The sequence below is a fragment of the Anastrepha obliqua genome, chromosome 2 (assembly GCF_027943255.1).
Source record: "Anastrepha obliqua isolate idAnaObli1 chromosome 2, idAnaObli1_1.0, whole genome shotgun sequence".
Lineage (NCBI taxonomy): Eukaryota > Metazoa > Arthropoda > Insecta > Diptera > Tephritidae > Anastrepha > Anastrepha obliqua.
This window is the reverse complement of record NC_072893.1, coordinates 3,825,167-3,853,111: the sequence shown is the minus strand read 5'-3', so window position 1 is coordinate 3,853,111 and position 27,945 is coordinate 3,825,167. Positions and strand designations below refer to the sequence as shown.

Here is a 27,945-nt window from a genome sequence, read left to right as displayed (position 1 = left end):
GAGCGAGCAGCTGGACAACAAGTAAAAGTGCATTTTAAAGGGAAATGGCGAGGGGGCGGTTAGTAAACATGAGTGCATTAGCCAGTCTTTGGCTTTGTGCATTGCTTTTGTTGCAGATGCAGTACGGCGACACGGTGCCTACTCATCATTTGACGGTTAGCGTGGAGGGCAATACACCCACACTGATTGTAACATCGGCGGAAATTGGCATAACGCCAAAAATTGTGCACGCGAGCACGGCCACAACAATAGCTCCGAGCGCTGCAGTTCCAGCAGTCGAAGGCGCCTCAAAGGCATCGAGTGAAGGGAACATTGAGGAGTTTGGCAGCAAAGGTAACGTACCGAAACTAAAAGGTAAATCATATAAATTGCAACATGGAAAGAAGTGGCAATATGCGGTAAAAGGAAGAGAGAAGAGTAAGGAAAAAGTCTCAAAGACACAAGACGTGTTAGGTGATGCAACGTTAGTGGCAAAGACAACTACCACTGCAAATCTGGTAACTCGGAGCGTAGAAGCTACCACCACTAGCGCCGTTCCACCTATGCAAACTGCTAAAACTATAAAGTTGGCAACAAACACGAGCTTACAACACTTTGGGGAGAGCTTGGCAGTCGCACCTTCCGCCAAAGAAAATATTACAAATTCGAGCGTCGGCTCATTGGCCCCGGAAAGCGTTAAAGTCACCCGTAAGTCATCACAACTTGGCAGCGAGGGTATCACACACAACAAGGCAAGCACAGCCGGGGCCGTTGTGTCTGCAGCAGCTGGCAACATGCCACAATCAACCGAGACTGCAACAGAAGTCACCTTGGCACCTACAGCAACGGCATCCAGCACGAGCAGCTCCAATGAAGCAGCGGAAAGCGCAATTGAGGAGGATGGGGGCGGCATAGCTTTGGACGTTGCGGAGGCAACAAACTTTCATGGCGTTGAGCTGGATACAGTAACATCGTCAGGAAATGTAGAAAAAGTGACTGCAACGTCAACATTCATCGAGTCGCACGACACCACGGCAGGGGCCACGGCAAAGACAACATCAACGGCGGCACCAACAGACGCAGCGGTAATGGAAATTGCAAAAAAGGCAATCTCAGCGACAACAGAAAATGCGCCATTGATTGCAATCCAAATTGAAACGCTGCCAAAAGTTACAACAAAACCGGTAACAACAAAACCTCCACAAGAGACAACAACACCTTTCGAAACAGTTACTAGCAGTGGCATTATCGAGCATCAGCCAGCAAAAACAAGTAAAATAACAACCACCGAATGCACAAAAACTGTTCGAGTTGATGGTGCCAGTCGAAGTGGCCCGACAGTAACAACAGCTTTCAACGACAGTTCCACTCTCCTGAGTACAGTAATTGAAAGGAGCTCTACAAACATTGGCGATAATCTTTCACAATCGTCCGTGCCACCTACAGGCGAGGCAGCCATAGCCGCCAAACAACCGGCCATAAACGTTAGCAGAGCAACAACTAGCACAGAAACAGCGCAAAAAGCAACTACTTCAATTTCAGTGGCAACAAAAATACCTGCGAACCCTTCTGAAACGACAACAAAAAGTGCGCTAACAAAGCAAGCCACCCAAGGGGTGACGAACACGGATAGTGGCATCATTTTTATTGACGATGTGCCTGATAACCGCGAAGGCAAGAAAGCCGAATCGGAGACCGATGCGGAGGTGGCGGTACAGTTACAACGCGATGAAGCCGTTATTGGCAGACATGAAGGCAGTAAGGCCGTCAAGCGAGACAAAGACGATACCAGTGGGAGTGAGGGCATCATAAAACTCATTGACTTGGAAAAACATGATTTAAAATCGATTCCGAAGGCAATGAAACTTCGCAACGGCAGCAATAACACCAGCGTCGACGACGACGATGGCCATGATGGTGTCAAAAAGACACGAAAAAAACAGCTCACCGATAAGCATTACTTGCTGGTTCCTGACATAAATGTGAGCGCGGAATTACATGCCGAAAATAATACCACCGCCGGCGCAAGAACAACAAATCTTGTTGACACCGCAGAAATGTTTAAAAATGAAAACAGCAGACGAAGCGACGTACTGCCGCAAACCACACCCCCCGTAGAAGCACTGACCATGGTTGAGCACAGTATTGTCACCAGCAGTACAGAAGTGCCACCAACGCCACGTTACCTAAAAAATGCCGAAAATTTCGCTAAAGCAACGCCCACCCTGAAGCCAGTGCATAATGGCTACTTGGGCCCAATACTAATGGAGGAGAAACGTTTCAGTGTTGTGCATGCAAGTAAGCAATCACAACAGCATCACGAGTCCGCCATAGAATCCCAGCTGCGCGATGGCCGCATTGTAGAAATCTTAGCCCCGACTGCATTGATGGAGCAAAACAACGCCGCGGTCCCGAAAGCATTCGATGTAGTAGCAAACAAAATTCCGACGACCACAACAACTTCAGCGCCAGCGCCAGTTTCGGCCGCCTTTGTACAAATGGCTGCAGAGCCGAGCACGCCCATGCTTTCAACGACCGTCTTTCAGGTTCCGGAATCGATGATGAGTACTACGCGCCTACCGTTGAACACTAAGCCTGCGGGTGGTGGTGAAGAAAAATCGACAATGCATTACAAACCATCTCAACATAAACAAAATCAGCAACAACAAACATTTTTTAGTCCACCAAAAGGTGTAAGCAATGTACGCACCGAGTCGAAAATATCTGACATTCAAGTCGAGGTGTACGACTCTACTGTGGACTCTATAGTAGCATCGACGAACTTTAAGGATAGTGACGGCTTTTATGCTTTGCCGCTGGAAGCTGAGCTGGATACGCAAGTGGGCACTACCAAGCCACCAGCCGCACCACAGGAACGTTTCACACAATATGTTGTGGACAGAGCCGATTACGCCACACAGGAGTCGAGCGTAGCCCCACATCTAAGCGTGGCCTCCGGCAAGCCGGAACCAGCCGCTATTGAAATACATATCAACGTCTCCGAGGGCATTGGCAATGAGAGTGAAGATCTGGAGTTTTCGTACCGGCAGCCAGATTACACGGGCAGCAGTTTCAGAACGAATCACATGGATGAGCTGTTGGCCAAAACCGCAAAAGCAATTTCAATGAAACCACTTGCACCGAGCACCAGTGAGTCCAGCACTCGAGAAAATGTCGAGCGAGGAGATGAGATTTTAGTGGTGGAGATAATCGATACGGGCGAAAACAGCACTGAGAGTTTAATGAGTGCAGAGAACCCCAACCCGATATTCACTTTTCGTTCCGATCCTGAGTCGGATGTTGAGTTGAAAGACATCAAATATTTTCCACCCGAGGTTAAGGTTAAACCTCCCCAAATGTCCGACGAGCTCTTCCTGGCTGACTTGAAAAAGGAGAATGCGTTGCCAAAGCCACCATTGCCTCCGCCTCCTCCACCACGTAAGCCGACAATAGATCGGGACTCAGACACAATTTTCTACATTTCCAATACTGAAGTGAAAGTGGGCGAGTCTCTTCCTACCACAAACACGAATTATGAACAGCAGCAAATACGAAAAACTAGATTAGAGAATCAGTTCTTTCCGGCAAATTATTTAGCCAGCACACATCCGAATGCAGCCAGATTGGACGAACAGCTGTCACCGCAGCAACATCGCTACGAAGAAGACATCATTCTTTCGCCACTAAGCAACACCGCCGATTCACTGAAGATATTTCGGAGCCAAGGTGACGGGGCACCCCCATTGGATGTTACCTATGTTGGCGAATCTGTAATGGAAGTAGAGCAGTTGTCAGGTACAGGCGCCACCACCACAATTCCTTCAACGTCCTCACTGCTGCCAGACGTCATCATACAGCCTGCCATTTTGCCAGAAATGTCGATTGGTGTGCCCGTTATAGGTGAACTACCGCCGCAAATTGAACTCAAGGAAATCGATTTCATGCCCGACGAAGCAAACCAGCAGCACTCAGGCATGTACGAGAACAACATGCTGGATGAAAATGGCAATGACGTCGACAGACTCGTTGAGTCTTCCATGCAGTATGGCGGCGATCTGATAGACGAGAGCGTCGGCGGTGGTGGCTTTGATGGAGTCGAGGGCTCTTACCCGTTCGGCAATCCAACGGCATTGCACAACAAGGCGCACCACGTAGTCGATTATGCACACTTCACAGTGAACCATGGCGTAAATAATCTGCGAAAGGATGAACTGAGCGTTGATGTGGCGGGCTCCGGTGAGATGATGGCTGGCCAACCAGCCGCAGCAATGCCAAGTAGTCTGGAGGAAGAGCTTTTAACTCGCAGTGGCAACGAGACCTTACCATTGTCCATGATTGCGAATGGCAGTTACGCTGGAACGTCTACGGAGCATATGAGCAACGCCACGGCCTACTCGGTGAGGGAGGATCCAACTGCAATCGAATTGGGTGAGTAGAAACGAAACATGCATACCTGTATATGCACTCACTTATATATATGCAAATAAATTATTTCTTTATTTAAACATCCCCATACACAAGCTCACAATTTTTTTCTCTCTTTGCAGTATTTAAAAATAATTATGCGTTGATAATTGGAATCTCCATTATGCTGCTGCCGCTTGTGGTGACTATCTCCATGAAATGGTAAGCGCAAAGCGGAAAATAAAATCCTATCTGACATAATCGCATTGTTGTGATTTACTTAAAGCTAAGTTAGATATTTTCTTATATTAAGTAGCTGCGAAATTCCGCTTAGACTAAATTGGTCTGGCAACACCGTTAGGGGTTAAATTGGTGAGGGCTCAGTTTTTAGTTAGCAGTAAATTTATGTATAAGTATATGCATACTAGGCGTCGTTGTTTCATATGAGTTTAACGGTATAAATACAAAATTAATTATAATTAGTGAATTATAATAAAAAATATTTTTTTTGCATTATTTATTTTTTGGTCTAAACGAATAAGCAGAATGAGCAATTAAATGAACTCATACTTAGTCTTGCCATAAATTCTGTGCCAAATTTTTCAATGCAATCAACGGGAACAAATTAGCAGAATAAAGTTCCGTTATTTTTGCTTTTGTTCGTATGTATTGCCTACTCATAGTGGGGAGCTAAGGAAAATCGCAGGGCAGCCATGTAAGCCTTTCGAGAAAGAATTCGCAGAAATCCCAGAAATAAGAAAGCACAAAATCATGGCCAGGGATATGAATGTATCGACCAGATCCATGTCAAGACTAATTAAAGATGATCCCCGCATGGAAGCCTTCCGTCGCTCAACTGGTGATCTTTTGTCAATGCGCTTGAAGAAAATTATACTCGACAGATGCAAGCAGCTTCTTTGGTGGCACGCAGTCAACGGCCATGAAAGTATTCCTTTCACAGATGAAAATTTTTCACTATTGGAGAGGTGTTTTAATACGAAAAACAACAAAACCTATGTTAAAACTTATAAGGATGCAAAAATATTCTTCCACGGGTTCAGCGTGGCCACCATGTAGCCTCCGTAATGGTTTGGTGGGGAGTGACTTGTAAAGGCTATGAAGAGATGTATCATTTTTACGAAAATAGGGTTAAGACCAGGGCAAAACTGTACCAGGAGGATATCTCAGAAGGTGTGGTGAAGCAGTTGAGGAGTACTCTCTTCAATGGAGAGCGTTGGATCTCACAGCAAGGTTCCGCTTTAGCCCATAGGCGAAAACCACCCAGCAGTGGCTGAAAAGCAATATTTTTGGGTTCATAGCCGCAGAAGATTGGTCGTCTGGAAGTCCAGATGTTAAACCATTCGACTACAACTTGTGAACAGAATTGAGGAACATGGCCTTTTGAAGGCCTCGCAGAAATTTGGAGAGACTGAAACAATCTTTGGTTCGAGCAGCGATCGAACTTTCATGAAAACCGTGCGTGCTGCAATAGCTGAAGGCTCGTGTGAAAACAAATGGTCACAATTTCGAATGAAAATTTACAATAAATTTTTTTTTAATATATATTTAAGAATATTAAATTACTGAAATATAGTACCCAATGTAAAAATTATGACGCGAGCAAATTTTTGTAAATGATTAAACCCAATTTGCACCCATGCTCTGTTGCTACAACCTATAACTCTTATGAGTTTTGTTAATCCAAAAGTTAGCAGCCAGCCAAATTTTATGTTACTAAAATATGCGCGAATATATAAAGTTCGATTCGTACTGAATTCAACCTTCTTTATTTGCTTCCCTTTGTAATACATTTTTTTATTACTGATACTCCTTTGCACTTTTGTAGTATAATTCCAAATGTATATCCCAATCCACACATTCAGTCGTAACTTTTGGAGTCCTTCAATATACAGGGTTAGTATGGTATTTGGGCCAACTTGAGAATAAAACTTATTACCTTTTATTTTGAAGAAAATTTAATGAAACTTCGCGAATTGTTTAAACCGCATTAACTTCTCATACGTTCCTATAATTCTTATACGTTCATTAAAATTTCCATTAGCTGCGATAACCTTTTCGATTCAGGTTCCTATTGAGTATATCGGTATTAACTCCAGCCTACAAATTCAGTCAATTTCAGGGATAACTGGGGAATTATGTGAAGAAATACTGTGCAGAACTGCAAACGATTGTTCGAGTTGATTTGGGGTTATGGCGTACACGGATCTCAAAATTGACAACCTTCAGAAAAGCTCTTTAAAATCGAGCAGATATAAAAACTCAGCCTGAAGCAACGGACACTCATGTACTCATAACTTCAACAATTTTAATCGATCTACTGGAACTCTTTAAACAATAGTTTGGGATAATATGCATTAATTTAAAAAAATAAAGAAAACCATATACTGATATATCAAAAATTCTGTAGCGCAAGCCATTTACAAATCCTTTCAAATGCAAAAAACAAAAGCACAGTTGACCATTGAATGCAAATTAACCTTCTAGAACTTCACAGAAACTCCATTTAAGTTCAGAAGGCCGAGAATTTAAATATAAATTAAATTAAATGAAAGAGTTAAAGCATTTGTGCAAGGGTATACTGCTTTCTATGCCTTTTTCCCACTCAACGATTGATTGGCTTTCGCTTTCCTTTCTGAGTGTTTTGCTTCCCGCCTAAGCACTTTGCTTTTCTGCTTCATGAGACCGTAACCAATTTGCAGTTGAACCGATGGCTGAGTGCCACTACTCGTAAATGCTACGCTTGGTTTCATGTCACAACGCTTCAGTGCTTCCATTTAGATGGCAATGCTGCCCGTAGCAACTGATTAAGTAGTCTGCAACAAATCGCCGATAAATGCTGAGCAATGTTTTAGACATTCAATCACGCCGAAACGAATCTCACACTTAAACTATTAATTTGGCTGACAGGAACAGCAATTACTCGAACTTATGTGTCTGTAGGTGCGCTTCATGCTTGTGAGTGTGCGAATTCAAATACGTGGATGTATATTTAGTTGTAGCAGATACCTATAAATATTCTTGGTGGGTGCTTCAACCAATCTTCTGATGCTGCCCCATATATGAATGGCCCTCAATTTTGCGCTGCCTCTACAAATTACTGCCAATGGGAGGAAGCTTTTTCCAAAACAATTTTCAAAGTTTATAGTAGTTAAACATTTGCTAGTCTGGGTGTCTGCGTATTATTCGACATTTACTAGTACATTTCTAAGATTTGAATCGAGTTCTTATCTGGCGCTGGGCAAGGTAAAACGGGGTGCTTAACACTTTGAACCACTGGTTTGCAGAGTCTTTTCCAGTTGAAGGATGGCTTCGACCTCAGCATTATTTTAAGGGGGAGGTTGGGTTTAGCACTAAAAAAAAAACACTTTTTTTGTGAATTTTTTACAGAAATATGGCTAAAGATACTTTAATAAAATCAGTTACATGTTATTGTAAATCTTTTCAATAAGTTTTTAAAAAATATTAATAATAAAATATTGACAAATAAGCCCATGACAGAGTTTTTTTGGAGATATGTTTTTCGAGAGGTGCTCTGCGGTGCCAATCGGCATTCGTCGTAGAATCATCTGAAACTAAAAAAGTCGAATTTTTCAGTTAAAGTATGACGTAATGCTCCCCTCTACATTAATAAATTTTTTTTTTTTTCATTTTTGTAATTAGTTTTGGTGGCAAAAAAACGTAAAACGAGCATTTTTGGCGAAAAATTTCGCCATATTTGTAAGTGAAAAACAACCTTAAAAAGCAAAAAATAAAAACAAAACAGTGTAAGGGGGAGGTATTTTTGATTTAGAAAACGTGTGCCAAATTTGAAAAGAATCGGTTGAATAGTTTTGGAGTTGTGATTGGCACCGACTTTTAAGAAGTCGTTTCGGGAAAAACGCGTTTGAAAAAATGACTTTGAGAAATTATCGATGCTCCGCATTCGAGGTAGAGTGCCTACAAAGGCTATAACTTTGAGAGTTCTGCTCCGATCCACTTAAAATTTTGACACAACATTCTTGAAATGATTTACTATAAGATGAGTGAAGAAAAAAAATTTCGATTTTGTGACCCTACCCCCCCTTAAAGGAACGAAACTTGGAAAGCAATGCAGCCCGGTAAACTAACGTATCCATTTTTTTGCTACAAAAGCGACTTCCGAACTAAGTTCGGTTATAAATGAAGCCAGTGAAGTGAAGGTTGTGAGCTGCTTGGACCGTATGCAGAAGAATCGTCCTGGCCAGTCCCAGGTGAATGGCGATCTACGACTTTCCTCTCACCTCACTTACGGGGACTTCCATCCTTGGAACCATCCTTTACGGATCAAGTGGTGAACGAAGACAAGATGAAGTATCTCCTGTCAAAACAAAGAAACAGTCGGCGCACTCGTGTATCAGCAGCCATGTCACACATGGCAGTTCTCACTTCGAAATAGCAAGAGACTTTGTTTATTTTGGAACCAGCTTTAACACTGAAAATAATGTCAGCCTAGAAATCCAACGTGTAAGGCGAATGAAATTTCTCTCTCGATGAACAAAACTGGCGTAGAAGTGTGGACATCCGACGTAGCGACGTTGGGAGTGTTTGAGGGAAAGATCCTACTGAAGATTTTTGGACATTTGCACGTTGGTGACAGCGAGTAACGCAGGCGGTGGAGCAATGGGCTGTATGAGTTTTACGACGACATGGACGTAGCGCAGCGAGGAAAGATCCAGGGGCTACGTTGGCTAGGTCATGTCGTCCGAATGGATACAAAGGCTCCGGCTCTGAAAGTATTCGATGCGGTACCAGCTGGTCGCCTGGAAGCCTGAAGTGAAAAAAGACTTGGTTTCACTGGCGCTGGCTAGACCGAGAAAGAAACGTCTGGCGCGTTTTACGAAAATCGCCCAAAAATCGCTTAAGCGGTTACCACGCCTATCAAGAAGAGAGTATAAGAATTTGTGAAAAAATTTCAATCCCTTTATAAAACTCATGAAATGCAATAAACAAAAATACAATTGCTTCCTCGAAGCATTTTTATAACCAGAGGACTCCAAAGATTCTGTTGAGTACGAGATCTAAGGTTAGTTATTATCGCCTGGCCATTTCCTTACAACCCGAACCGCAACGCACTTTTGGTAATAAAATTATGTGCATATAAGCCACTTAGATAAAATATTGAATTTTCATTGCAATTTAATGAGAAACCAACCGATGGCCCACCCTCTATCTATATACATATATACTTTGTGGCGTTGCATAATTGGGTATTGACATGTGAAAACGTTTTTACGTAAACTTTTTAAAACCCTCTCAAATCCGCGTTCGAGCGAATGCACTTCCACAATTCATGGCAGGGTCAAATTGTCTTCAGTACAAAATCTCGTCAGTTAAAATGCCATTCATTTTCGTACGCTTTCTTTCTACTCACGCCGTTGGCAAATCTGCTGCGTCATTTTGGTCTTTGACAAATCTGTTCTTTCATCCCAGCACAGCTTATTGATTGCCTCTGCAATAAATCTCCGGTAGTTTTTCATTGAGTACGACCATTTACGGGACAATGTCATTACCGTTGCTTCAGTGTATTGCGCGAGTGTGGGAACTGAACAACGACCACAAACAAATGCAGGTTAAGACATCTCGTTCATAGACGGCAACAGATAGTGAGTTAATGCTCTGTCCGCTCCTCACGCCGCATAACAGCCCGAAAGGGATGCTAAACGCGAAGTCGAGCATAGAAGCAATGGAAAAAATAAAATTAGAAACCTTCATTGTATTAGCCATTACGGAGTGTAGCATGACAACAAGGCCAGATGGAGAAGTGTGGCATAACAAAGCTTTATCCTTTAGAGCAAGTGCGGTAAAGTGTGCGAGCCAAGAAAAGCAAGAAGAAAAGGAAACGAAAGCATTAAAGTGAAGCAAATGCGATACCACCCGAACGACTGATGCTTTTGTGACACATCGATACAGTTGTGGACGAGTTGCTTTTCTTGCTTACCTCCTTGAGGTAAGATGATGGTGGATACTATTGGATGAGTAATTTTCTCAATTTAATGCCGAGTATTACAGTTGTTGCGGTGTAGTCATTTATAGTTCCACATTCTGTTCAAATTATAATTCTATACAATTCATGCTTAGATTGTCTGTTTTCAGATGGGCAAGTGCTACGACCTATAATGGATTTAAAAGGCATTCGGACTTACATGGCTGAAATTGAAAATACAAAATTTGAAAAATAAATAATAAAAACTAAATTATTTATGTAAATGTAAATGATTTTTGGTATTTCGAACTCGATCGAACACTTCACTGATTAGCTGATTTTTATGAACAAAAATTAACTAAAAACTGCGGAATAAGCCTGGGATACATAGGATACATCTGAATAGGCATTAGAGATCAATGACACTTTCATTAAGGATGTGACTAATACACGAGACAGAGATGTATGTATAGGAGAAATATATCATACATACACGAAAAGTTAGCAATGGTCAGCAGTTTAGCTGAAACCTCTCTTTCAAATAGAGTACATCTTGCTTCTGCAAAGAACAAAGTATAGTCATAAGTTGGTTTTTTGGTTTAGTCGGTCAAGCGTTAAGAGCTTAGGCCGTCGAGAGATTTCTAGCCCAGCTAGACCACAGCTGGACATTGCTCTATTCAGCTTCAATTTTCTACGAAAGAATCTATATTGACTGTCACTTCAGACAAGATAAGTTACTCATAAGTTGATAGTTTGACAAGTAACGCTACAAAAAGGATTTGGCCAGAATGTCAAGCACTCAAAGGCGCTAGTTAGTCGATGAAAGAAAAACGTCTTTATGTTACAGACCACAAATTATTGTCTTCAAGGTCAAATCCTCAAAGATTGAAAATATCTCATTTCGGCTATTGCAGAAGCCGCATTAATGAGGAGGAGGAAGAATATTTTTTTCTTCTTTTTTTCTCAAAGTATTTTCAAATCGAAAACGTCAGAAACATCATCAAAGGTGCCATCACACCAGTAGTATAAGGGGCATGCTCCCAGTAACACTATAATATTCCTCCCTTCTCGGCCGAATCCACTCTGCGACTGCTAAAAGCATTTCATAAAGGTGGAGCTGCGTCTGTGGTTTTTAGGCACACCAGTTTCCTGTGCCCAGGTTTCTATCCTAGTTGCGTAGGGGGGTTATACGCCCTCAATAGCCTCCATTACTTTTTTGTTACCATTGGGTTATCGGAAATTTGCAATATCGTTGCCCGAAATCAACTTGGCATCTGTTTGGGTTCGTCTTGAGACTGACCTCAGGCAATCGAGTTTGTCGTCTGTCACCGCAGAGAAGATCTGTTTCAATTTGGCTTCATTGAAGGACGCATCTGTTGGATGCTCCAGCTCGTTTACTTTCGCATTATTTCCGCTTTGCGCTCCCACTCTATGTTTCGGAGTTTCATTTCAATCCGTGCTGCTACCTTCTTTACTGCTTCCCATTTCTCTTTTGAGTTCAGCATTTGCGTTACCAGGTTATCTGGCGTGGACACGACGCCAAAGACATTTAAGAGGTTGGACCGCTCTCCGTAAAAGGAGGAAGAATCAGTCAGACATCTTCTGTGTCACTGTCCTGTGTCGCATGCCACTAGGTGTAGATACTTTGGTTCATCATTCATTTGGCTCATCACTATATTGATGATCTTAGGGATAGTGGTATCACAATCGATCGTCAACGGTTCAAGAAAGTTTGTTTGAATACCGATTGCCACTTCTATCAACCTACCTACCTACCACCTTCTTCTTTTTCTTAATTGGCGCGATAACCGCTTACGCGATTTGGCCGAGTTCAACAAAGCGCGCCAGTCGTTTTTTTTCTCGTGCCAACCGGCGCCAGTTGGACATGCCAAGTGGAGTCAAGTCCTTCTCCACCTGATCTTGCCAACACAAAGGAGGCCTTCCTCTTCCTCTGCTACCACCAGCTGGTACCGCATCGAATACTTTCAGATCCGGAGCGTTTATACCCATTCGGACGACATGGCCCAGCCAACGTAGCCGCTGGATCTTTATTCGCTGCGCTATGTCTATGGCGTCGTACCTTCCAACCATCTGCATTGAACTGATCGATAATTCGCGCTCAGTGCCAGTCTTGAGAGACAAAAAGATGCCAATAAGTTAAAAGTTAAATTTCTAAAGCTCTGGTTAGACCTGCAATGACGTATGCCTCAGAATGCTGGCCGCTGTCTGCTAAACAGAAACAAAGAATTCATGTGGCGGAGAAGAGAATGCTACGATGGGCATCGGACGTAACAAAACTGAAGAGGATAAGCAATAAACAAATGAGAGGTAGTTGTCATGTGGCTCCAATAATGTGGCGCTGGTATGTGCACATTATAGAAGACCGGAACAGCATGCAACAAAGAAATTGATAACACAGCCGCTACCATCAATGGGACGTGGCCGACGTTTTACATCCAGGCTAAACACTATTAAAAACGATATGCAGCGAAGTAAAGTCAACGAAGGGACAACCCAGGACCGAGTAACCTGGAGATTGCGTGCGAGGAGGGCCGCCACTAACTAAGTAACCATGGAGAGGGCGAAGAAGAAGAAAAACAGTACTCAAACAGAAAATACGCTACACTAAATGCTTTGGCAATGTCACTACATAGAAGCTATGCTCTTCAATCATTAGGAAAATTCAAAGTTAGAAATAGAAGGAACAGTTTTTGCTTTCTCAGATTAACTCTACAATCTCATTTCATTTCACATATACAGACATACAAACGAGTACTAGGTATGTCGAGCATCAAACACGGATGGTTGTCATAATGTCTTCATTATGCTAATGTATGCCTTGCCACGTGAGCTACTTAAACGTGCCACATGCAAAAAGGATTTAGGAGCATTAAATACATAGTAAATTATATTTTTTCTACTTTGTGGGGGTGGAGCGCAAACCACCATTTCCATCCTTGCACGCGCTGTGGGTTGCGAGTTTGAGATTGAATCTTTCGCAAAGTCACTTACGAACTCAGTTTAAAGTAAGAAGTGGTAGTTGTTCCAGTTAAGACACTCGAATCAATTCTAATGACGGAAATACTTGCTGTGGCAGTGCCAGACAAAAATTCTACATACAGGCAAAGTTTTAAGAAGATTAGAAAATTTCATTGCGAGTGCGAGGCTTAAGAAATGAAAGACAATAAAATACCAGCGAAAGAAAATGCCACCAAATTGGATTTTCAACATTGGTTTGTGGCAACAATTGTTGGCAGCTATTTGAGCTTGTAAATTGAATCAGTAAATGGGCAAACTTTTGATGTCAGGGCAGAACTTTTGACATTCACATTTGTTGTGTAGAATGCGCGTCGCATGTTGCAGCAGTTACATTGCCAAATGAATAAATTATCTTAAGAAATGTGACACTTTACTGGGAAATTTTGAAATTCTTAAGGTGTTGTTGTACAAATGAATGAAGTATCCATTCATGAAGGCTCTAAAAGTATGACTGCGGATAGATAAAACTTTTTGATTCTAAATTAATGCGACTAGGTACCAGCTGCTGGGCTGATCAGCCGATTTCCCCGCGAAATGATGGACATAGGGTTTCCTTGAGAACCTGTAGTGTACTCCTGTGAAGATGGGCCTCGTATCAACTCAGCGAGCGCTGGGTTAGAGCGCAAGCGTGCAAAGTTGCGAAATCCTTCTGCCCACCGGTAGATCGGGGGCGCTTGAGGGAATTTCTTAGGCTAGCAAAGCCGCAGGTACGGGCTGGGAAAAAATCGTCTTTACGGATGAGAAGCTGTTTACCGTTGAACAAGCTCACAATCATCAAAACAACAGAAATTAGTCTACAGAAGCCCCTCGACCTTCGTCCATTGTTGAACATCGTCAAAATCAGTCCACAGAGCAAAAACAATACAAAAGTGGTGCAAAGCCAATTTCCGCTCTTTCATTACTTCCCAAGAATGGCCACCCTACTCACCGGATCTGGGCCTGTGCAAACCGCAAACTTTTGAGTCCCTGAAGCAAGCGTTGCGTCAAGAGTGGGATCGCATAACGGTAGCCGAACTACGGCCTATAGCCCAACATTTTTTGAAACGTTTAAGCTTGTGTATTCGTGCTAAAGGTGGCCACTTCGAAGCTGGCTAAATATAATATTACTCAAACATTGTCTATTAAAATTTCACAATTTGTTTTGATCTACTATCAATGATAAATTGTTTTCATTAAAAAATATTGTATACACCTATTTATTGTCACCCTGTACATGATTGGCTGAACAGGCTGGCTGAACAGTTATCAGGCGGTCCGACATTCATCAAACGCATCATTACTGGAGGCGATACGTGGGTTTAAGAGTACGGTACGCAATCCAGACACCAGGCGAGTGAGTGGAGAGTTTCGAATGAACCAAGAGCAATTTTCAGTTAAAAAAGAAAGCGAGGCTCACAGTTTTTATGGACTTTAGCAGTGTTGCACGAATACACAACAAATGTTTGCCAAAATTTCAGATAGTTAGGACTATTATTTTGGCGTGTTCTAGGGCTACGATATTATTAACCGAAGTCTATGCCATCTTGAATGTTGCATACTGGCTAACTGGCTACGCTGCTCTTCGAAATTAGTCGGTGAATGTAAGACAAATCTGGACAGTGTTGCAAAACACCGCAAAGTTTGTGTTATTTGGGTGCCTGGATACTGCCGTATTACAGACAACGAGTTGGCTGATTAACTGGCTAATGAAGGCTCTACAAGCATACCACTAGATTCCATTCTGCATCGATTCAACTATGGATTGACCACTTAATGAGGTCTACCCATAGAAGACGTTGGTCTGAGTTGGGCTTCTGCGTGTGAAAGAACCAATGGATTATGAAGGACCTGAGAGTACTGGTTGGTGTAATCACAGTGCACAACGTCTGTGGTCTGCATATGGCTACCATGGGAATCATTGACAACCCAATACTCCTATTCTGCTGTAATAATGGGGCTCTGCGGTGTTCATCTCTTTCGATGTCATTTTCTTTGTAGCTGTGTGTTTTCTATAATCAGACTTAGGCTATTGGGGTGCGATGTTCTGAGTATGGATAAAGTTTATACTCTTCCGGACCTCATAAGATCCATCAATGAATCCAAAAGTTTCGCGGAAGAGTAACCTCAAACAAAGTTTTCAGTCTTGCCATCCATATAATATCTATCCTGTCTCTCTATTCCTTCCAATGTAATCTATCCGGGTGAAGAACAATGTTCTTCCTGACTGAGTGCTTGGGCCTGTCCAACTCCCCACAAATCTAAACTAATGTAATCTATGAGACGTTTAAGTGAAGCAATTTGCCAAAAAAGAAAGGATTTGTTAGAAAACCACTCGTGAATTTTACTCCATGATAACTCACAGCGCCATCAGTGCCGTGAATTTTCGATAAAGGACGAAACGAGTATCATCCAACAGCCATCGAACTCACTTGATATGGCTCCCAGAGATTTTTTTCTGTTTGATCGAGAAGTAATGTTAAAATCGAGGACGGCTCTGATGGCTGTACCGAAAATAGAGTTCCAGAAGTGTTTCCAGAGCTGGATCAAAGGCTGGCATAAGTGCGTTGCAGTTAACGGGGAGTATGTTGAAGGCGATAATATCATTTTTGAGTTATAAATTCGTGTTGTGAATTTTCTGAATATATTTCGGGAACTATTTAATCAAGATGGTATTATAGCTCCTTTTAAAAAATACAAAAATACAAATAGGAAATTGAAAAAATGAGATATATCTTAATTGGAAGATAAATTAGTATTTAAGGCAATAAGACAATTCACAACAAAGTGCAATCACCGTGCGAAAACCTTGGAACAGATAATTGTATATATTTGTCACCATAATTTGCAAATGTATGACGAGTCTTTTCTGCTTAATAATGAACTGTCCTAATGCATTTTGTAGGTGCTTCTAGCCACCGTTAGAATATAAACTTATTTTGCATTAATTTTCTAATAAGAAGCATTAAGTGTATTTGGGCTCCCTAGGATAGATAAGTATTTATAAAGTAATTACCTAGTAGTACATCCAACAATTTTACTAAAAATATTTTTCAAAAATTTTCATTGTAAACTCTTTTTGCACAGGTGCCTCTGTATAAGTATCTATGGTTCACCGAATAGTCCAGAAGCCAATCAAACGAATGGAAATGTTGCAAATGGCAAGAAAGGCGGAGACGGTGGCAACTCACAGGAAGAGGTAATTAAATGATACTCAACACCCGAAGATTCTTTAATTAAAATTGAAATATAGAAATAAAATTATTTCTAAAAATAACACTGAAGTGAGTTTTCTAAAGTGCTGCTGCAAATTCCAACAACTAATTGTGGCTTACCGAATGTTCCGCTCCATCTAACATCTTGGGAAGCGAAATTAAAAATATTTTACAATTTACTTTAGCTGTTCGGCTGAAATGATGAAAGCCCAGGAAGTGCAGAAAATTAAAATTTGTGTCAACATGTAAATATTCCCGTATGTATGCATGTGTGTGTGTGTCTATAGTGACTAGGGTGGCAAGCAGGCGGCCTGTGTCCTAACTTTTTCCAGCTATAGTAAAGTTCACTTCGACTACTGACTGTTTATGTGGTTCTTCTTGTTCCACCATAATCTGACAGCTGGTTGGAGGTTGAAACTTTAATTAAAACGGAGATAGAAAATACCACCGAAGTGTGGGGTAGACGCGCGCAAACAGACAAGTCGTACAAGCAGCAGGCGGTCAAAACGATAAACACACAAACACAAACACATACACACACACAAGCATAATAGCTGATTGCACCATCTCTACGTAACTCGCAAATTAAATCTCCGTTTCGGTCTGATTGTGAGTTCGTGATTGCTGCTGTTGGCAGAATGGCGCAGGTTGCGGTTACCAGACACCAAATTCATTACCAGCGCCTGGTGTATACTTGACAGTTGCTGGATGAAATTTAAAGGACATTCAGCCGACACTCACTGCGTTAATTTGCTTTTGTTATTGCTAGTGGTTTTATTCAACACACTGGTGCACATCTTTCAATTTGCTAGGACCAATGTTTTTTTGAATTCGTTTTTGGCTACTCAGTTTGCTCTTTCGTATAGTTTCGTTTATGCCAGCACTTCTTCGCGCGCCCACTTTTATTTTTGGCGAAAGTTCTTTTCACGCTGCGGTTTTCAGTTACTTGTACAGTTTCCATGCGGTCTAGACATTTTGTTGCTAATTGTTCACGAGTGGCTGCTTTATAGTCGCGAAACAGCGTCACGCTATTTTACAAGGTGGCCAAATTAAAGTTTCAAGAGCGCAAACTGTTTTTGTTTGAAGAGCTGTACAATTTTCTTAGTACACATCCATATGACACTCGACTTAATCGGAGCCAAGTTCGTAGGTTGAGCAACGGGATGTGAGTATAAATTATTGATTAAAAGGATTGGCATTAAAGACTTGGCTTGGTGTGAGATGTGTGGGGAACACGAAGATCCATTAGATACATCCATGTCAATAATGCACAAAGATTTTGGTCGCTTGAAATTCGATAAGGGACTTTATAAGCTTTACTGAAGTCATTCAGCGTTTAGCTGAGATCTACAGACTTTGGAAAACCAACATATCTGCATGCTCTGCGAAACATTTGACTGCATGATTTGCCCCCAATTGGTATAACATACCTTGTGATCTCTGCGGTATTGGTTGATCCACGGGGTGATAGAAATTAAAAAAAAAAATTGTTTAAGGTCATTCCCAATACCAATTTTATTGCCTGAAGTTTTGGTCTGTTCTACATTTACTATCCTTGACAACCGTGAATGACACTGCAAGGTGTTCTTGAAACTTCCTCTCTCTAGAACTGGATTGTTAGTTAGTCACGGTTTCGGAGGATATTCCTGAACTATGTATTGTATATCGAACCTTAGTGTCGTGGCTATGGACTACCATAAACATGCGATTTGACTTTTTGGGGCCATTTGACATTTTGTATGATCTCTCCTTTTGCGGTTGTCTTACTTTGTCGTCGTGAGGGGCTGTGACAGTGGGTACCCTATTCAACACAATAAAAACATCCATTGCTTTGCACTACTATGCTTTAGCCGAAGTAAGGTGGAAGCAATTAGCTAAATGCACTACAACAAGAAATATATGACCGTCGTGCAACATCTAGAGGACGAATCATCTGTTAGGATGCTCTCGGTCAAACATTTCTCATATCACTGCAATCCTTACAGGTTACTGGAAGGTAGGGAATCATGCAGTCGGACTTGGCCTTTCTTACAATCTCATCTGCAGAAGCCGTCAGACGGAGGGTATGACAGAAAGTATTTTCCACTATTTATGCGAATAGCCAGGTTTAGTTAGCGCAAGACTTCGCTACAGCCTTTCCTACAGCAAATTAATGAAATCCCAGAGATAGAAAATTCGCTATTATACTTGGATCTCTCGAAATTGATCTGACTAAAACAAAAAACAAGAAAAAATCCACACATGAACAGGGTGGTAAAATAGAGGTCAACCACTTCAACAACAACAACTCGATTGGAACTCTGTTCCTTGAGTGAGGGAATTCGGCAACTGGCCGCGTCCTATCTGGAATTGCAAAGGCCCACTTTTAGGTAGCAGTAGTCGAATGTATTTTGTACACACATAACGGCCAATGACATAACTGAAAATAAATCAAACTTTCTTTTATTTAAAGTGTCATTTGGAAGGTGGATTAGTCTAAAAAGCTCGATTTATGATACGATATCAATACACTACCCACAAATAGAAAACTAGTTTGGTCGAAAGAGCCTTCCAGAGAGAAGCGTTAATAATATTTAAACACTTAATTTTTAAGTTTGTAAGTTGTGTTTCGTATTTTCAGCTGAGCTGCCATTTGTATTGCCGTAGATTTCGTGTGGTTCGAACCTAAACTTTTCCAAACCTATTTCTGCCGCAGGCGCGGGTTTTTGCCAGTTCTGTCTGATGCGCTTTGGTTCGATGGCTCCAACAGAAGCCTGTCTGTAGTTTTAACTCTCGTTAGTTGGTATATTTGCAGCAGCGATTTCTGGAAATCTGAAAGTTATAGAAATTTCAAATTTGTTGCAGCTCTATTCAGCCCTCTATCTTTAAGAATTAGAGTTATTGACAGTAGCAACAGCAAAAGCGGCTGCCATGCTGTTGGTTGTCTTCGCTAAATTGATGGCCAATGTTTGTGCGCGTCGTTGATATTATTGTTGAAAAATGAGTAAGCCTTCGTTGAACGAAAGATAAATGGGGTCAAGGGTATGAAAATTTGTTGTCTTATTCTCGCTTTGAGCGTCTGCGAAGGCTTATAGTGTAACTCGTGAGAACGCGGCGTCAGTTTATGTGATTTGCATGCGTGAGAGATGAGATGGCGTAAAACAATGGCGTTATCAGCTTCCCTTTCCCTGAAACGTTTGCCAACACTAGCCGAGTGTGTGTGCGGATATGAAACTAAAAAGTTTTCCTCAACACTCGTAACTATCATCCCTCGTCAGGTAATAATAAAAGCCCAAGCAGGCATATTTTCATCATGGGAAAGATCTCATTAAAACAACCGACTTCAAATTCTAGATCCCTCCAGTTGTAAGAATAAAAACAAAATACAAGTAGAGAGGAAGCGGGGCCTAAACCTGTTATTCCTACTAATACATCACATTATTATCCATAGTTTCATGTTTCATTCATATGATTAAAAAGAAAAAAAAAACTTCATCTCATTCTCTTTCATCTATTTGCTCTGTACGTTTCAGTCCAACATCGACACAGCGACTTCCATTCCAAAACAACAATTACCGTCCTCTACCGAAAACCCCTCTAATGGAGACTGCTTTAAAGCGATGCAGAATGAAATTACGCACTCGAATTTTGACGAGTGCCATAACATTAAACCGTCCAGTATGAATGCAAACAACATTTTATGTAATGGTGCCAGTGGCGTCAGTGATGTCACATGCGTCAGTGTCGATGAGAAGACGAATGAAGTATTGCTTTTGCTGGCTGAGGAGCCAGTTGCAACACCTTCTTCACACTCTGTACCATCGACACTAAGTTCAGGCGACAACATTAAATCGAAAACTCAAGCCAATCTATCCAACAACTCCGTCCAAGGCAACTTTGCACGTCCAAATGGTTCTGTCACGAAGATGACTTTGAAAAACAATCACTTGATCGTTGAGACTGAAGAGCGACACGTAAGTGCTCGATGTTGGGCGTTGATTGCAGGGTGTTGAGTGTTCAGTATTGAGCATTACGTGTGGTTGTTATTGTTGTTGTGCTGTGTAGGTGAGGGGCGAAAATGTGTGTTGTACTCGATGCTCGGCAACAATTGTTGGGCATTAAAAGATTTGCTGGGGTTTATTTGCCAATTGACAGTCGATTGGCTTGGAAAAAAGCCCATTTGCACCTACACACACGTACATAGATACACACACACGCACGCTCACACCCAACTATGCACGCAAACGGTTCAACAACGTACGTTTGTTTGTTTTACTTCTTCTTCTACATACTTTTTCTGCACTTATTCTTATTTGTTTGCTCTTCTTGTCGTTATCGTAGTCTTTGTTATTCTTGCCTTTCTTGGTACTGTATTTGCCGTTGTTGTTTGCTTGTTAATGTTATCGTATTTAACATATTCCGTAATTGTTCTTGTTGTCATTTTCATTGTTGTTGTTGTTGTTGTAGTCGATGTCGGTGACTTTGTCCTTAATATCGTTGTTGACATTCAAAGTCATTTATGCTACCTTTACTTCTCTCCGTCTATCTCTTTTCCTCTCTCTGCACTTGGATGTTGTAAATTTGTGTCTACGAGGGTGGTTCAGCGCCTTTTCTACCAGAGTCGGTTGTTTGCAAATACGTAAATGTACATAATTTTATTTATTGTTGCCCTGTCCTAGTTGCCTGGATATTTTTTTCTTGATTTCGAATGACTTTTGTCAGTGCGAGGAAAAGGCGAACATTCAATATTCCGGAGCTTGAAAACTGTGACATCCATTTGTGTGTTTAAGTATTTGTGTTATCTCAACATTCAAGTGCTAGCATTACAGGATGGGTACGCACACAAATACATGCAAAATCATGAATATTTAGAGAAGGTGAAAAATGACGGATTAAGAAGCCCAAAGGCCGCAATGCAGACGCTGGAACAACTTTTTATAAATAAATATTACTTGAATAGATGAGTACTCGTTAAAAATAGGACGAGTATAAGACTGCGGAAAGGAAAGGAAGTAATGTAAAACGTGTAAGAGTTTCGAAAGCTTGAGTGGAAAGCTTTTTTAATATTCTTCGCTGAAACGGTGACACCCACCTTTAAACTCACGCCAGATTGCACCTAGACCCTCACACCATACAATAAAAATGCCATGTTTTATGCGGAATATTTATTTAATATGCTAATAATGCTTGTTTTTTTATTTATTGAAGACAGAAATACAATCGGGTGGTTTGCTATCTGCCAAGGCCGACCGCTATTAGAAAAACGTTTACCATTTGGTGTTTCATGCACTGATATTCGAGCCTACACACTTCCGAATGGTAGTCACGCACCAACCCATCAACCAACTGCCTGCCAATGGTCATATAGAACCCAGATGTATAATTATTCCGACATTTCTAAATAAAAGTTCCTTAGTGGAGCAAATCCGTCTGCTGTAAGCTGTATGTGCGCTTGAATCAGATTTGAGTAGAAAGATATTTAGATCCAGAGTGGGATGCATCAAATAACTCTGCACATGTGAGGTGATTATTCTCCATGGGAGCTGTTAGGACCAACATAACAATCAAGGCTTCAATTTCCTCAGCGAATGTTTCTTTCCTTTGAGCTGCATCAACATCACCATTAGCACTTCAGTCTTTTGCAGACTTTCTCCTTTCTGTATATTTTAATATTACCACTTTCTGTGGATTCGCGACAATGACGACTAGTATAAGGTTATCAGCCTTAGAACCAGCCCCGTCTAGGAGAGCCAGATTACCCTCTTCTCTTGATCCCTTTCCTTCAACTGGGCTTTCCCACTTTGTCAGGTACTCAGTTTGGAGTTAACAGTTTCACCCCTAGAAGGATTCAAGTTCGGAGATTAACTGTAAGAGGTCATATACATCATGTCTCAAGATCAGTATTCAAATTGCACATTAGAGCCCTTTATGAAACCACTTAGAACTGACATCAGTGGAATTAATACTCAGATTCAATAATATCGACGTCCTCAGCCAGAAATTTTTCAATTTCCACGTCATTTAATGAACTTTGTTTTGTCATATTTTCCTATGAATCCTAAGAAAATATTGCTTTGTTAGCAAAAGTCACATATGTTAAAGGACATTGTTCGTCTAGCAACCAGCGCAGCTGAACGTACGAAAACAAGGTAAGCTCACCAACGCCTAAGCTGTAGGAAAAATTTAAGTAAAATATTGAGGGAAACAATAATAAATGTAGAATGTTCTCATAAAACCATCTTGGTCGGACAAGAAATTTTGGTTGAGTAAGATTTGGCAAGTCATCATTAATTGTTTAGTACCAGAACAACGCTTCGAAATTGTGGAAATTTACTTAAAAAAAAAAATCTGTTCACGACGTTCATAGAGCATTTAGTTCATTTCACGGTCAACATAATCGGACTTCTGAGTGAGCAGTTCGTGCAGTTATTGCTAGTTTTCACACTAATTTTACTTTTCAGATTCAAAACCATAATCCAGACAAAGAAATCTGCACGCCGAAGAGAATAGGCTTTAACAATTTGTCGCATTTTTTGCTGATTGGGCTCACTTAGAGTTATCATTCAGATTCATTGGAAAAAGTAGTCTAAAACTGTACTCATCGAATGAACTTTGTAATTCGCAGCGGCGGCGGACATATGTATGAGGGATATCATATTTACAAAATAAATCTCATGAAATTATCTACCAGATTATTATACAAAAATCCATCCTAACAATATTTTTGTTTTGTATTACCATTTTAAGTTTACAAGATCTTAAAAAAACACCCTTTACATGCAAAAATGTATTCTATTTGAGAGTTTTTTTCATTCATTCATATTTTTCGATCCCTCATCTTCTATCGGGCGCACTTATCCATTTATTCGTGTGTGTGTAAATGCACATAAAGTTCATGAAAATGTATTGATTAATGTGTGCATGCACCTGACTGCATAACATTTGTAAGTGTGTATGAATTTTTTCCTTGAAATACTATTTCTAATGCAACATAATCCGTCTCCATGCCAAGTAACCCCATTAACGTCTTCATTTGTTTGCTTACATCTTCTAGGATATTTCACGAGTCGCTCGCGAAACTACAATGCATTACAATACGTCCGAGAAAGATGGCGTATTCGTCGTGGAGGTTGCTCGCGGGGTCGACTCCAAAAGCATTCCAGGCAGCCCAACTACCGAGGATCCCCGTCCTATCTATGAAACACTACCGGCAGCTGCGGCCGCAACTTCTTTGAGGTCAGAGGATGAGAAGGTTTTGCGAAATCTCGAGGAGATACAAATCCACCAACCACCACCGGAATCTATACAACAGCAGCCACCCAACTGCATTGAAGAAATACCCGAACGTAGCCTACACCAAATCGTGGAACTGGAAGAACCCTCTGTTTCGCCTCACTCTTTTAGAGCCGAAGCAGCCGGTGCACGCGCACAAGAGAAATTCAGTCTCGTACGCAATTCTAATACCGGTCTGTCGCAGTCCGATTTGAGTTCCACATCTTCAACTAACTCGAACAAACGATACTCCTATGGCAACCAAGAGCTGTACACCATAGAGTCGGTCACGTGCGCATCGGCATTGCCAACTACAAACATGCCGCTTACACATTCCGCCGCCCATAATGTGACCGAGGATGACGACCGCAGGTCAGAGAATGGGCATTGTCTCGAACATTCGCCGGCTTCCCAGGGAAATGCCGCAACTACCATGGCCAAGGACAGCGTCAATTGCAATGAGCTGTCTAATGACGAGCAAACCACTGAGCAGATAGTACAGAAGAGTGATATGAAAACGTCCCATGCAAGTGAGATGGATGCTGAGGCAGGTAATATTGTCGCGGAGACTTTAATTGCTGCTGAGCGTATGTCACCAACACAAAGATCTGCGCTGGGAACAGAAGTAGAGGTTAATGAAGTAGTCGAAGGGGTAGCAGAAGCTGAAGCTGAAGTCAAGATGGAAGAAGAAAAAGTAGAATCAAAAGAGCAAGCAGTAGACATACACACTGAAGAAGAGGTAGAAATAGAAAGTGGTATGTCAAATCAGGTGGTAAGTGAGGAGTGCATAAACAACAACAATTTATCAGAATATGTGAATGAAGAGCCAGAATTGTCAGTCTCTAATGACATTAGCATTGACCACAATGGAGAGTATGCGCTTGAAAAGGCAGAGTTACCAGCCCCCAATGAAGCTAGCAACAGCACAATTCTTCCCATTTCTGAAGATACCATAAAAAATGCAGAGTTACCAGCTCCCAATGAAACAGACCACAGCACAATTCTTCCCATTTCTGAAGATACCATAAAAAAGGCAGAGTTACCATCTCCCTATGAAACAGACCACAGCACAATTCTTCCCATTTCTGAATGTACCATAAAGGAGGAAAGCTGTGAGGATGAAGATGATGATGGAAAAAGTGACAATGAAGAACTCATGAATGGAGGCGATGAAGCTCATCATGCATTTCCACAGCCAGTAGTTTGCAATTATGGCTACGATAGCATCATTAGCTTGCCTGATCCACCATCCACCGAAGAAATAAAACAATTGGGAGACTTTGTCGGTATTGAGAGTAACCAATTAGACTCGCTGCCACCACCTTCGCCTCCCCCGCCACCGATTGCCACTGACTTAAATGACAACAACACGGCTACCACAAAGAACGCGACAACCACCAGCAACACATCTACCACCGAAGAAGAGTCCACAACAGCACAGTTGAAATTGAAACAGATCTTAAGCCACAATCCCGTAGATTTATCAGCAACTGAGCATTGCCAAGTACTACTCACCAATGGAAAAGGCCACGACACCACCAATGGAAATATCATAGAGAATGGTGCCGATGGTATCGATGTAAATGGTCACGAAACGATTAATGGGCATGAAGACGAGATGCTAGCAACTTCTTTTGAGCGCGACCCAACTGCGGCTCCCAACACCGAAGACAGCGCGGGTACTAGAAAGGTGTCACAAACTCCACTCACACCACCGGAATCGCCACCACTTTCCTCACCCGTACACTACACCAATGGCGTTAGTGCTATTAACGGCATAAATAGTGTGAACGGGGGTATTTGCGGTGGTCCACTACCCCTTGTCGTGGACGTCAATGGTAGTTAATACGTATGTTGAGCACCAACTACTCTCTACAGGCCATGAGCTAAGTTACTCTACAGTTCGCCCATTACAAGTGATGTACTCGTAGTTGTGGCAACAATTGGCTTATGGAACTTCAAAGGATGCGTGGAACACATAACGGTTATGTCGAATTTCTCGAGCAATGCAACGAACGAACCAATTGAGCCATTCACGCCAATGCGCAGTGGCGGCGGGAAGCTGTTGGAGGGAAGTATGCAATAAAATGATTTAGAATATTTAGCAAGTAAAAACGCGTATTTGTATGTTAGCCTGTAAGTTTTTACGATACTTAGTCAAAAAGCCAGTGGTCTCTTTTATAAACGATAACAAACCGAAAAATGCTAAGTATGAACTCTCCACAAGAAAAGCAAGTCCGAAAATGGCGATGAATTAAACGATGGGTAAAAGTGGGGTATAGAAAATTAAAAAACACAAAATTTAAGATACAAGAAAATAAGGAGCGCATATTTCCACAATAAGGACACAAAGTAGGCAGAAAGAGAATGAAATAATGGAATGGAGAGTAGATGAAGAGGCATAGAAATAAAGGAATCAAACGTTTTGATATCCAAGTGGGTATTAGTCATCGTATAAAGTTTACACTGACATCATTAAAACTGACTATTGAATTCATAGAGACTAGTGACTTTATAGTGAATGATCCGGAAAATTGGTTAAATATTTATTTGTCATAAGAAAAAATGGAAGAAAGTTTCATCGTGAATGATGTCAATCAAGTAATTGCGAATCTAGTCAAAATTGCATAGAGCCGGTAAATTAATGAATTTTAGTTTTGTGGGAAAAACTTGTTCAACAGCACTAGGCGTAAGCCGGTCCTAAGAAGCAGAAAATATCCCAATGGGTGGTTTTAGGAAGTAACTGTTTAAAGCAGGTATCTGAGAGAAGTGAAAAATGGTTCTTACTAAAAAAATGGGAAAGTACTAAATGCAAGAATGCAAATTTCCACTTCCAAAAAAAGCATGAAATAATAAATGGATGTGCTTTTCACCATAAGAAAATACAGCACTTCGATTTCTTGACGGAAGTTCGTTAGCAGACATTCGCAAGTCGGCAAAGCGCGCCAAAAAGTATCTGGAAAAGGTGTTAAACTGATTACCACTCTGTTTTTGAAAACTCCAACGTTGAGCCTGCGTAAAAGTGCCCAAGAAAAATGCTAAAATATATATCAAAAAAAAAAAAAAGTTTCTGAGCATTTGAGTTGGCTATCAAAATCACGCGATGCCAAACCTAGCGAAAATGTTTTGGCCTGAATGAAGTTGAAACTTCTAAAAGTGGATTGTACAATTTGCAATTTGAGCCTTCTGTGCAGAAGATATAACGAAAATCTCGTCGGACCGAAAACGGCAGATAATAATCGATGGTAATTGCATATTATTTTCCTCAAGGGTTCGGCACCGCCACTAAAACAATACATGGTTTTCTAAGAAAATATGTATGCCAATTTCTGCATAAAAGTGACAACACTTTAATCTGGTAAAAGTACTGAAAATTTTCCATAATAAAGTTAGTTGAGGGAATAGAGAGGATTGCGCTTACCTCCCATTCGTCACCTCCTATTCAGCGCTCTTTAAATTTGACAGAATGAAGTGGTGAAGTGACGCATCTCATTGCAGATTTTTCTTTTTTTCTACCCTGTTTTCGACATATTATTTTCCTTGTTTACATTAACGCAACTTTAATTGTTTGCAAAACTTTGTTTTGACCAAATATTTCGTTTTCTTCAGGAAGATGACTTCCAATTGAGGTCGAAATAACGACAAATAAGTGTAGGTCCACAAGTGTCCACAATACAAAAATTAAAGGTTTTCTTTCATATTTCCCCAAAGTTTATTTAAAAGTATATATAACTAATAAACGTATATATATAAATATATATATATATACTACTAGTGTGGCGACCGTCTCCGTTTGCGTTCTGTTCGTCTCTCCTCGATTTGTCAGGAGATATCTTCGTCGACAGACCCTACAATACGGATATGGCGAGGCCACAATGCACATTAGCTAGTTGCAGGGCTACCAGCTCGCTGACATAAGTAAAAGCCATAAATCAATTTTATTTGTTGTTGTTTATTGCTAAAGCGGGGTTGAGCTTATAAAATAAAAACACGAGCACTAAAACTTCGCTATTTCTATGTACATCGTTTTTTTTGGTTCCATCATAAAATTCATCCACAATTACGTCAAGGCAAAGTTATACCTATTTTTCAACTTCCAGCTGCATCATCCTGTAATCC

General features: G+C 41.1%; 1 protein-coding gene across 2 annotated transcripts; it reads left to right on the top strand.

Moving 5' to 3' along the window:
* Positions 1-44: 44 nt before the first annotated feature.
* On the top strand, positions 45-26,853 carry LOC129238677 (uncharacterized). 2 transcript variants are annotated; one of them, XM_054873779.1, is made up of 5 exons: positions 45-4,407; positions 4,527-4,605; positions 16,448-16,559; positions 20,088-20,528; positions 23,609-26,853. In XM_054873779.1, the coding sequence occupies exons 1-5, from the start codon at positions 45-47 to the stop codon at positions 25,670-25,672; spliced, it is 7,059 nt and encodes a 2,352-aa protein (XP_054729754.1). In that variant the 3' UTR covers positions 25,673-26,853. The 2 variants fall into 2 exon arrangements, with proteins under 2 accessions (XP_054729754.1, XP_054729755.1); XM_054873780.1 differs by lacking the exon at positions 20,088-20,528.
* Positions 26,854-27,945: the final 1,092 nt, after the last annotated feature.